Consider the following 12,594-nt stretch of genomic DNA (forward strand, 5'->3'; position numbering starts at 1 on the left):
AATTCTTGTGCTGTAGCCCCTGTCATGTCTGTCCCTAATTCTTGTAATGTAGCACTTTTCTCCACCTTTGAAATCCATGTCCATAGAACTGCTTCCATAAGTAACTGTTTGTAGTTTGTTTATGAAGACCATTGTTCAAGAAATCAAGACCCGTCCTTTGAAACAGTTAAACTCAGCTATGAAACCATGACTAAGGCCAAAATAGGATGCAACTATAATTCCACTCAAGCTGTTTCTGAATTTGTCTTCACTGACCATAATTTCTGTATTGCCATTAGAGCTGGTGTGAAGCCAGTTTTCCAATGTGCGCCAGAATCCCCCATGATGAAGACATTATTTAAAGTGTGGTTCTGCTGCCAAGCTCTTGATGATGCACGTGTGCATCAGGCAAATAAATATTCTCAGAGCTCTTTACTCTGACGTTTCTCAGAGGTCAGGTGAGGAGTTTAGACACCAGGGTCAGACCAGGTCACATGTACCTTATCATGAAAGACGTGCGTGACACATTGAGCCAGTATCAACGTCTTGATACTTAACCCGGGACCCGACTTTGGGACCCAGTCTCAGTTCCGCAAACATTCATCAAGGGTGTTGATCGTGGATATATTTCATTTCTAGATAGTCTCCAAGGTAAACTGTTTCATGTTCCAGACATGTTTATAGAAATGTTTTCTGTGTGAAGAGATTTATCTCTCATAGCATTTTTGAACGAAATTGCACAATTTGTCGTCATACCATCAGCAGAATATCGCACAATTATCAGATTTAAAATCACGAAAAGTAGTTCTGGAACTTATGAGTTCAAGGGCTGACTTCATGTGAATATTCCATCTTTAAAATAGCCCGATTTTTGAGAGGGAGGGAAAAAGTAATTTATTTTGTCTTTACTTTAAACAAAATTCTGTAGTGTAAATCCTGTCAACCCCAATTACTTTTCAGTGGGCGAGTGGATCTTGATATCTTGGTTTATGAAATATCTGTAAGAGAGAAATGAAATTGATCTGGCCTTGTAGAAATTACAAGTATACCTAAAAGTATACCTAAAAGTATACCTATGTGTGTATCACATGATAAGGTGTGAGTGAGTGAGTGAGTGAAGGGGTTTCATGGTGCATGGTGAAGCATTTCAGTCACATCCAAGTGTGCGGCTTGTCAATCTTACTGTTGGAGGAAAGCTAAACTACTTCAAGCTGTAGATGTAATTTAGCTGCTGTAATAGGCCTACACATAACAAACATGTACAAGTCCTTCTTCTGTGTAATTAGCTTGGTAGCATTGCCTACTGATTGATGAAACACCTTTCAGTCTGCGACTTTAGCCACAAGTCTGAAGCCCGAGTCTAGTAAATGTCTGTTAGGTCAAGAAAGCTCAGCTACTAATGGTCCATGTCATGACACTTGATTCTACTGAAAGTGATGCTAGGGGTCATGTTCGGGCTGGTTTGGGCACTGACTACCTTTTTTAATATGTGTGGGATTATTACAGATATATGTTGAGTGGCTTTCTCCACATGCAGGGATGAAAATTAGCACTTGCCTGCTAGTCTGGACCAGTTTGTTAATGTTGAAGGTATTCTAAAGGCTAGTAGAATTTCAAACATTTTGGGAGTTTGCTGTATGTTATCACTATTCCGGCTAGTAGACGTTCTTGGTTATTTTCCATCCTTGACATGGCTACTTAGTAGGCACATTCCTGATGGTCTTTCTGGCCTATTGTTCCTGTGTGATGTCTACACTCACTCCTACTAGGGCTGGGAGGATATATATTTCCATAGTAAAATGTCACAATGATGCTTGGTAGTACTGGGGTATGCATGAAAACATGACACTTGTCACATTCAGTGTTATATATGAAACCAGAAAATCATGGGGTCCTCACCATAACCCTAATGTTTAACATTGATGGAGTTCCTGTATTCAAGTAGTATAGGACCAAATCTCAAAGACCCCAGGACCCTCTTACGAACACTGACATTACAGAATGATCCCCCATCAGGGGAATGACTCAAAGCTCCATCAAAACACACATAGTAAGCTTGTGTATGTACCATCAGGAAGCAGTAGTTTCGCTCCGTCTTGTGAACATAGAACATTCTTTCCTTATCTATGTATCATTTTGTATCAGAACTTTACCTCGTGATGTGATGCTCAATCATGGTACAAAGTATCAGAACACCCTGGTAGATTGGTGGTTATTGATGACACCCTTAACATGGGAAATATTCTCAAGTTTAACATTGTGACAGTTTGATCTGGAAAAGTAGGTGATTGAAATCACACCCAAGGTTAGCTTTAAGAATGGCAACAACAGCCCAGGCACTGTAGCAACGTCCCTGTTTCAGTGCTGTCCGAGGGCGACATGCCTCCCGACACAAGTACCCAACAGACATCTCTGATGGAGAGAATCAGCATCAGCAGCCCTCCTGGAACATTCCAGTTTGATGTGGACGACTCCTCCCCGTCCCAGGCAGACCAGTGTTTCCCTCCCGATGCCAAGAAGGCCAAGAAGGGTGTGGGCATCGCGGGCAAGAGCATCGAGGAGGAACTGTGTCGTATCTGCGGTGACCGAGCCTCGGGATACCACTACAATGCCCTCAGCTGTGAAGGCTGTAAAGGTCAGGGTCACCTCAGTTTAAATATACGCAGAAATTAATAAACTTGTGTACCTTACATGTTAAAACATCTAGTCCCATGCATGGAAATTGGGTCTGTGTTAAAAACTAAAACTATTGTATATTATTAGAGACTTTTAAATTATTATGTTAAATGTAGCATACGAGTTATCATCCCTCACTGTAACATTGTCGTCTATAGCTTAAGGGTCCTTCACTCATTCATGTTTGTATCTATGTATGTTTGGAACCTGCCTAAGTCAGTCCAGAGAACATGATGTGTGCAAATCATCAACTTGATTAGATATGTCTTTTACAGTTAATTGTAACAATGGTGACTTGTGTTGCTAGGTTTCTTCCGGCGCAGTATTACACGGGGTGCCACCTACACATGTAAATATGGTGGAAACTGTGAGATGGACATGTGGATGCGGCGGAAATGTCAGTGTTGTCGTCTACGACGGTGCAAGGAAGTCGGGATGAAAGAGGAATGTACGTACTCACTTGTGATATATTGTCTCACAATTGAACTCTGATCGTATTTCCACTTTTCTAGAATATGTGTTTGTTATGTTTTAGAAGCGAAGGCCAATTTCACTGACCTTTACAAGGTGTTTGTGTTTCACAACTACTTATCTTGTCCTCGAGTGAAAATCTGGACAGACCACATGTTTTCCACTTCAGGCTATGTTATATAAACAACTTGTCCGACATTAGCTTTACGCTGACTGTGGAAACAGGACCTAAAACAATCATAATAAGTTAAAGATAGTACACATGCCTACCTTTTCTTTGTCTGTCTCCAGGCCTGTTGTCAGAGGAGCAGTGTAAGGCTCGGGACGCCCGGCGCAAGGCCAAGTCGCGAGTGCCACAGATTCCCAAGAAGGCTGAGAGTCCGGATGGGAACAGCTTCTCCCCAGACTCGGAGTCTCGGTATCAGGAGTTCAAGCCTGACATCAACATTATGCCTGGCACAGCCATTCTCATGGATAATCCTCTTACAAAGATTGGCAATGAGCAGAGGCTTTTAATTGAGAAACTGTGCAGACTTCAGGACAAGTTCGAGTTCCCAGATGAGCGGGATATTGCCAAGGCAACGGTAAGCTCGAACAGTGGTTTAAAGTGTTTGTAGAGGCTACCTAGGTTTTTTTCCAGTGTTGATCAAATAATGGCCAATCGGAGTTGTTGTGGTTTAAATGTTTGCTCAAAGGTCTGTCTGTCATTGAAATCCCATGGATATTCTGGTAAAAACATATCCACAATACACCATCCTTGTTAAATTGAATTGGATGAGTACTTTGTGTTACATGAGTCTGACATGATTATTTTCAGGCAAGTCTGATTCAGCTGTAATTTTGCTACTGCAGCAGAAAATAGTATTGAGTTAATCTGTCATACATATTATTGATGCTGTATTGACACATGGTAGAGGTTAAATAAAGGGCATACGTGTCACAGCAGTCTAAGATGCCACAATTCACTGTGAAGAGTTATGTCCCTTAGCCATGCCAGGATTCATTGACAAGAAGGTTGATTACCATATTCTAGTCTTTGGTCTGTCATTCCTGTATCCTGTCCTGTACGTTGCTGTTAGTCTTATTGCATTTAGTACTATTGGCCAAGAGGACAGAAATACTAACTAAGATTTAAAAATTCTTTTCTCATGTATGTGCAGATAATCGAGCCTGGTCAGAAGGAGGCGACGCCCGACAACATGATGGGGGAGATGGTTCAGATGACAGTGCTCATCACGCATCTCATCGTCGAGTTCGCCAAGTGTCTCCCCGGCTTCACCTCACTGGACAAGGAAGATCAGATCGTCCTGCTGAAGGTGAGAGCAATAACAAGGTTTCGTATCTGATAAGTGAATCATCAGTGCATTCAGTGGAACTGGCAAGATTGAGGTTTGGTATCTGTGATTACTTAATTTTCAACTCAGTTGTCAATTGCCTCCTGTGTTTCACTCACTCCTGACACATCACTATGATAATATCTGTGTTCTAGGCTGCCTCCTGTGTTTCACTCACTCCTGACACATCACTATGATAATATCTGTGTTCTAGGCTGCCTCCTGTGTTTCACTCACTCCTCACACATCACTATGATAATATCTGTGTTCTAGGCTGCCTCCTGTGTTTCACTCACTCCTCACACATCACTATGATAATATCTGTGTTCCAGGCTGCCTCCTGTGTTTCACTCACTCCTGACACATCACTATGATAATATCTGTGTTCCAGGCTGCCTCCTGTGTTTCACTCACTCCTGACACATCATTATGATAATATCTGTGTTCCAGGCTGCATCCTGTGTTCACTCACTCCTCACACATCACTATGATAATATCTGTGTTCCAGGCTGCCTCCTGTGTTTCACTCACTCCTGACACATCACTATGATAATATCGGTGTTCCAGGCTGCCTCCTGTGTTTCACTCACTCCTGACACATCACTATGATAATATCTGTGTTCCAGGCTGCCTCCTGTGTTTCACTCACTCCTCACACATCACTATGATAATATCTGTGTTCCAGGCTGCCTCCTGTGTTTCACTCACTCCTGACACATCACTATGATAATATCTGTGTTCCAGGCTGCCTCCTGTGTTTCACTCACTCCTGACACATCACTATGATAATATCTGTGTTCCAGGCTGCCTCCTGTGTTCACTCACTCCTCACACATCACTATGATAATATCTGTGTTCCAGGCTGCCTCCTGTGTTTCACTCACTCCTGACACATCACTATGATAATATCTGTGTTCTAGGCTGCCTCCTGTGTTTCACTCACTCCTGACACATCACTATGATAATATCGGTGTTCCAGGCTGCCTCCTGTGTTTCACTCACTCCTGACACATCACTATGATAATATCTGTGTTCCAGGCTGCCTCCTGTGTTTCACTCACTCCTGACACATCACTATGATAATATCTGTGTTCCAGGCTGCCTCCTGTGTTTCACTCACTCCTGACACATCACTATGATAATATCTGTGTTCCAGGCTGCCTCCTGTGTTTCACTCACTCCTCACACATCACTATGATAATATCTGTGTTCCAGGCTGCCTCCTGTGTTTCACTCACTCCTCACACATCACTATGATAATATCTGTGTTCCAGGCTGCCTCCTGTGTTTCACTCACTCCTGACACATCACTATGATAATATCTGTGTTCCAGGCTGCCTCTTGTGTTTCACTCACTCCTCACACATCACTATGATAATATCTGTGTTCCAGGCTGCCTCTTGTGTTTCACTCACTCCTGACACATCACTATGATAATATCTGTGTTCCAGGCTGCCTCTTGTGTTTCACTCACTCCTCACACATCACTATGATAATATCTGTGTTCCAGGCTGCCTCCTGTGTTTCACTCACTCCTGACACATCACTATGATAATATCTGTGTTCCAGGCTGCCTCCTGTGTTTCACTCACTCCTGACACATCACTATGATAATATCTGTGTTCCAGGCTGCCTCCTGTGTTTCACTCACTCCTGACACATCACTATGATAATATCTGTGTTCCAGGCTCCCTCCTGTGTTTCACTCACTCCTCACACATCACTATGATAATATCTGTGTTCCAGGCTGCCTCCTGTGTTTCACTCACTCCTGACACATCACTATGATAATATCTGTGTTCCAGGCTGCCTCCTGTGTTTCACTCACTCCTGACACATCACTATGATAATATCTGTGTTCCAGGCTGCCTCCTGTGTTTCACTCACTCCTGACACATCACTATGATAATATCTGTGTTCTAGGCTGCCTCCTGTGTTTCACTCACTCCTGACACATCACTATGATAATATCTGTGTTCCAGGCTGCCTCCTGTGTTTCACTCACTCCTGACACATCACTATAATAATATCTGTGTTCCAGGCTGCCTCCTGTGTTTCACTCACTCCTGACACATCACTATGATAATATCTGTGTTCCAGGCTGCCTCCTGTGTTTCACTCACTCCTGACACATCACTATGATAATATCTGTGTTCCAGGCTGCATCCTGTGTTCACTCACTCCTCACACATCACTATGATAACATCTGTGTTCCAGGCTGCCTCCTGTGTTTCACTCACTCCTGACACATCACTATGATAATATCTGTGTTCCAGGCTGCCTCCTGTGTTTCACTCACTCCTGACACATCACTATGATAATATCTGTGTTCCAGGCTGCCTCCTGTGTTTCACTCACTCCTCACACATCACTATGATAATATCTGTGTTCCAGGCTGCCTCCTGTGTTTCACTCACTCCTCACACATCACTATGATAATATCTGTGTTCCAGGCTGCCTCCTGTGTTTCACTCACTCCTGACACATCACTATGATAATATCTGTGTTCCAGGCTGCCTCCTGTGTTTCACTCACTCCTCACACATCACTATGATAATATCTGTGTTCCAGGCTGCCTCCTGTGTTTCACTCACTCCTGACACATCACTATGATAATATCTGTGTTCCAGGCTGCCTCCTGTGTTTCACTCACTCCTGACACATCACTATGATAATATCTGTGATCCAGGCTGCCTCCTGTGTTTCACTCACTCCTGACACATCACTATGATAATATCTGTGTTCCAGGCTGCCTCCTGTGTTTCACTCACTCCTCACACATCACTATGATAATATCTGTGTTCCAGGCTGCCTCCTGTGTTTCACTCACTCCTGACACATCACTATGATAATATCTGTGTTCCAGGCTGCCTCCTGTGTTTCACTCACTCCTGACACATCACTATGATAATATCTGTGTTCCAGGCTGCCTCCTGTGTTTCACTCACTCCTGACACATCACTATGATAATATCTGTGTTCCAGGCTGCCTCCTGTGTTTCACTCACTCCTCACACATCACTATGATAATATCTGTGTTCCAGGCTGCCTCCTGTGTTTCACTCACTCCTGACACATCACTATGATAATATCTGTGTTCCAGGCTGCCTCCTGTGTTTCACTCACTCCTCACACATCACTATGATAATATCTGTGTTCCAGGCTGCCTCCTGTGTTTCACTCACTCCTGACACATCACTATGATAATATCTGTGTTCCAGGCTGCCTCCTGTGTTTCACTCACTCCTCACACATCACTATGATAATATCTGTGTTCCAGGCTGCCTCCTGTGTTTCACTCACTCCTCACACATCACTATGATAATATCTGTGTTCCAGGCTGCCTCCTGTGTTTCACTCACTCCTGACACATCACTATGATAATATCTGTGTTCCAGGCTGCCTCCTGTGTTTCACTCACTCCTCACACATCACTATGATAATATCTGTGTTCCAGGCTGCCTCCTGTGTTTCACTCACTCCTCACACATCACTATGATAATATCTGTGTTCCAGGCTGCCTCCTGTGTTTCACTCACTCCTGACACATCACTATGATAATATCTGTGTTCTAGGCTGCCTCCTGTGTTTCACTCACTCCTGACACATCACTATGATAATATCTGTGTTCCAGGCTGCCTCCTGTGTTTCACTCACTCCTCACACATCACTATGATAATATCTGTGTTCCAGGCTGCCTCCTGTGTTTCACTCACTCCTGACACATCACTATGATAATATCTGTGTTCCAGGCTGCCTCTTGTGTTTCACTCACTCCTGACACATCACTATGATAATATCTGTGTTCCAGGCTGCCTCCTGTGTTCACTCACTCCTGACACATCACTATGATAATATCTGTGTTCCAGGCTGCCTCCTGTGTTTCACTCACTCCTGACACATCACTATGATAATATCTGTGTTCTAGGCTGCCTCCTGTGTTTCACTCACTCCTGACACATCACTATGATAATATCTGTGTTCCAGGCTGCCTCCTGTGTTTCACTCACTCCTCACACATCACTATGATAATATCTGTGTTCCAGGCTGCCTCCTGTGTTTCACTCACTCCTGACACATCACTATGATAATATCTGTGTTCCAGGCTGCATCCTGTGTTTCACTCACTCCTCACACATCACTATGATAATATCTGTGTTCCAGGCTGCCTCCTGTGTTTCACTCACTCCTGACACATCACTATGATAATATCTGTGTTCTAGGCTGCCTCCTGTGTTTCACTCACTCCTGACACATCACTATGATAATATCTGTGTTCCAGGCTGCATCCTGTGTTTCACTCACTCCTCACACATCACTATGATAATATCTGTGTTCCAGGCTGCCTCCTGTGTTTCACTCACTCCTGACACATCACTATGATAATATCTGTGTTCCAGGCTGCCTCCTGTGTTTCACTCACTCCTGACACATCACTATGATAATATCTGTGTTCTAGGCTGCCTCCTGTGTTTCACTCACTCCTGACACATCACTATGATAATATCTGTGTTCCAGGCTGCATCCTGTGTTTCACTCACTCCTCACACATCACTATGATAATATCTGTGTTCCAGGCTGCCTCCTGTGTTTCACTCACTCCTCACACATCACTATGATAATATCTGTGTTCCAGGCTGCCTCCTGTGTTTCACTCACTCCTGACACATCACTATGATAATATCTGTGTTCCAGGCTGCCTCCTGTGTTTCACTCACTCCTCACACATCACTATGATAATATCTGTGTTCCAGGCTGCCTCCTGTGTTTCACTCACTCCTGACACATCACTATGATAATATCTGTGTTCCAGGCTGCCTCCTGTGTTTCACTCACTCCTGACACATCACTATGATAATATCTGTGTTCCAGGCTGCCTCCTGTGTTTCACTCACTCCTCACACATCACTATGATAATATCTGTGTTCCAGGCTGCCTCCTGTGTTTCACTCACTCCTCACACATCACTATGATAATATCTGTGTTCCAGGCTGCCTCCTGTGTTTCACTCACTCCTCACACATCACTATGATAATATCTGTGTTCCAGGCTGCCTCCTGTGTTTCACTCACTCCTCACACATCACTATGATAATATCTGTGTTCCAGGCTGCCTCCTGTGTTTCACTCACTCCTCACACATCACTATGATAATATCTGTGTTCCAGGCTGCCTCCTGTGTTTCACTCACTCCTCACACATCACTATGATAATATCTGTGTTCCAGGCTGCCTCCTGTGTTTCACTCACTCCTCACACATCACTATGATAATATCTGTGTTCCAGGCTGCCTCCTGTGTTTCACTCACTCCTGACACATCACTATGATAATATCTGTGTTCCAGGCTGCCTCCTGTGTTTCACTCACTCCTGACACATCACTATGATAATATCTGTGTTCCAGGCTGCCTCCTGTGTTTCACTCACTCCTGACACATCACTATGATAATATCTGTGTTCCAGGCTGCCTCCTGTGTTTCACTCACTCCTGACACATCACTATGATAATATCTGTGTTCCAGGCTGCCTCCTGTGAGTGTATGGCAATAAGGGCAGCCCGTTGCTATGACTCTGAGACCAAGGCCATAATCTTTGCCAATGGATTGCCCTGTACTCTGAAAAACATGAAGGCAACAGGGCTTGGCAGGTATGCCGAGCTCATGTACGAGTTCTGTGACAACATGGCCATGCTGAAGACCGACAATGCTGAATACGCTCTCATCACTGCCATAGCCATATTCTCAGGTATGGAGGAGAAAATTTATTTACAGATGCTTCACATGTCTCAAAGGTTACAAGACTAATGAAGAATCATATGATAATTTAACTAATTTAGCAGACAAATTGATGCTCTGTCCAAGAGAAAGAGGGAACATGTGCATATTGTAAAATTTTGTAATGCTGAATAACTTCATTTTACCAGCATCAAATCATTTATATTTTTAGCTCACCTGACTGAAAGTCAAGTGAGTTTATGTCATGGCGACTGCCTCCGTGGTCTAATCGTAGAGCGTCTGGCCGGAGAGCGGAAGGTCCGGGGTTCGATCCCCAGCCGCATCATACCAAAACACATTAAAAGATGGTACTTGTTGTTACCCTGTCTGGCGCTCGGCATTAAGGGGCTAAAACAAGGACTGGTCAGCTCGGAGTCAGTATACTGTGTCTGAGTGGGGTATTTATGTTAAACTGCGGCATGGTATCTCAGTGTGCTAGCACTATAAATCGGCATCATTCCGGACTAGTTCATGCAGCCACACAGACATACACGTGCATGCCCGTCGCTATATAAGTGCAATAATCTTGGACGTGACATTAAACCCGATCTCACCTCACCTTATGTCATCGCCTGTTTGGTCGGGTGTATGTTGTCCATTATCCATCATGAACAATATTCTCCTCAGAAACTACAGGACCAATGAAGCTGAAACGTACCATGCTTGTTCCTGCCAATGATCACACTCCAGTTTGTTCAAGAGGTTTTAATCTGATTTTCAATATGGCTACCATGGCCGCCATATTGAACAAACTATTTATGGCCATTACTCAGCAATCTTTGTTCACAATGAAATGAAATTTGATATAAGTGTAGTTGGTAATGGTGCTCAAGACATAGGTTACGTTTTTCACTATATTTTACATTTGACCTTCATTTGACCTTTGCAGTTGCGATGAAACCATCCCCTCAGAAACCATTGAATCATTGAAGCTAATACTTCACATCCTTGTTTCCACCAATGACAGCCCCTGAATTTGGTTGAATTTGATTTTCAATGTGGCTGTCAAGTGTGCTTAATTGAAATAGCGTTCCTATTTACCGATAATTACCAGTTTTTTACCAGTAAAATTAGGCTTGGACCCAGTAATTTGGACGGGAAATAAAGTACCTTATAAATCTTTGTTGTTGAAGAAAACATTGGTGATATTCATATAAGTACATTTTTCGAACAAAGTCAGCTTGTCTGTTACCATCAGGGTTTATTCTGGTCTATCTCTAGGTTAAATATCCATTTGTAGCAACCTCGTCTGGAAATATTAAAAAATAAGGGGGGAAATTGTGACTGAAGGTTGTGTGAATGATGTAAAGATCTAACTAAGTTACTTCAGAGAGCTTTGCACTGAACATGTTGTTGAAAGAACTAAAACCAAATAATTTTCATACATTTTTTTTATTTGTTGAAAGTTGGGACTGGCAAAAATTAGGGGGGACTGGTAATTTTTAAGAATTGCCAGTCCACAAGGACTGGCAGTTTCAAAGCCAGCGGGAACTCTGTTGAAAAAGCTTTTTGTTGCCATTAATTGCGCAATCATTTATGTTCCACTTGTAATGCTGTTTGGTACAGGTGTAGTTAGTAGTGGGGCTCAGCATGTGTATTCAATTTTTGTGATATTTTTAATTTTGATCTTGATTTGACATTTGCACTTGGACTATATTGAAAGCTGAAACTTCTTATGGCTCTTACCCAGCCATTTACTTTCAAAATGTGTTGCATTTGGTATCTGTTTTGCTAGTTCTGTGGCTCAGCACATATGTTCTGTTTTTTTAGGTATTTAACATTTTAACCTATATTTGACCTTTGCATTTTGGCCATGCTCCTAATGTCAAATGTACTTATATTTGCTATTTGTTTACTTCCAATCCAAATGTTCTGTTTTATGTAATAGTTTAGATATGGACCTTGTATTGACCATAACCATTATCTCAAGAGGCTCTGTTTCTTCTCCCATGAAATAGCAAGCACAAGGGAGCTTCCTCCTTATGATGACAACCCTCTTGATCCGGGGTAGGAAAGGTCTTCAGCAACCCATGTTCGCTGTAAAAAGTGACTATGTTTGTCGTAAGAGGCGTCTAACAGGATCGGGTGGTCAGGCTCACTGACTTGTTTGATTCACATCATTGTATCCCAATGGCATGGATCAATGATCGTGATGTCAATCACTGTATTGTCTGGTCCAGACTCGATTATTTACAGACCGCCGTCATATAGCTGGAATATTGCTGAGTGCTGCTTTAAAAAACAACTAAAAAAACGAACATACCTTAGGATGACATCATATTATTATGTGTCAGGACCGTCTTGGTTCCTGTGAGTGTAGTTAGTATGGTTTTACACCACTTTTGGCAATATTCCAGCAATA

The 12,594-nt window shown here is 42.9% G+C and overlaps 1 protein-coding gene across 8 annotated transcripts in view; it reads left to right on the plus strand.

Annotated features, from left to right (window-relative positions):
• The window catches only part of LOC139470352 (ecdysone receptor-like), a 101,413-nt gene that overhangs the window by 77,372 nt on the left and 11,447 nt on the right, over positions 1-12,594 (plus strand). For all 8 annotated transcript variants that reach the window (XM_071252739.1, XM_071252740.1, XM_071252744.1 and 5 more), the window contains 5 exons: positions 2,342-2,614; positions 2,963-3,103; positions 3,418-3,710; positions 4,287-4,442; positions 9,981-10,203. In XM_071252739.1, the coding sequence (XP_071108840.1) occupies positions 2,342-2,614; positions 2,963-3,103; positions 3,418-3,710; positions 4,287-4,442; positions 9,981-10,203 (1,086 nt within the window). The remainder of the gene's footprint in view (positions 1-2,341; positions 2,615-2,962; positions 3,104-3,417; positions 3,711-4,286; positions 4,443-9,980; positions 10,204-12,594) is intronic.

This window comes from Haliotis cracherodii, unplaced genomic scaffold (assembly GCF_022045235.1).
Source record: "Haliotis cracherodii isolate W230 unplaced genomic scaffold, xgHalCrac1.p SCAF_20, whole genome shotgun sequence".
Classification (NCBI taxonomy): Eukaryota; Metazoa; Mollusca; class Gastropoda; order Lepetellida; family Haliotidae; genus Haliotis; species Haliotis cracherodii.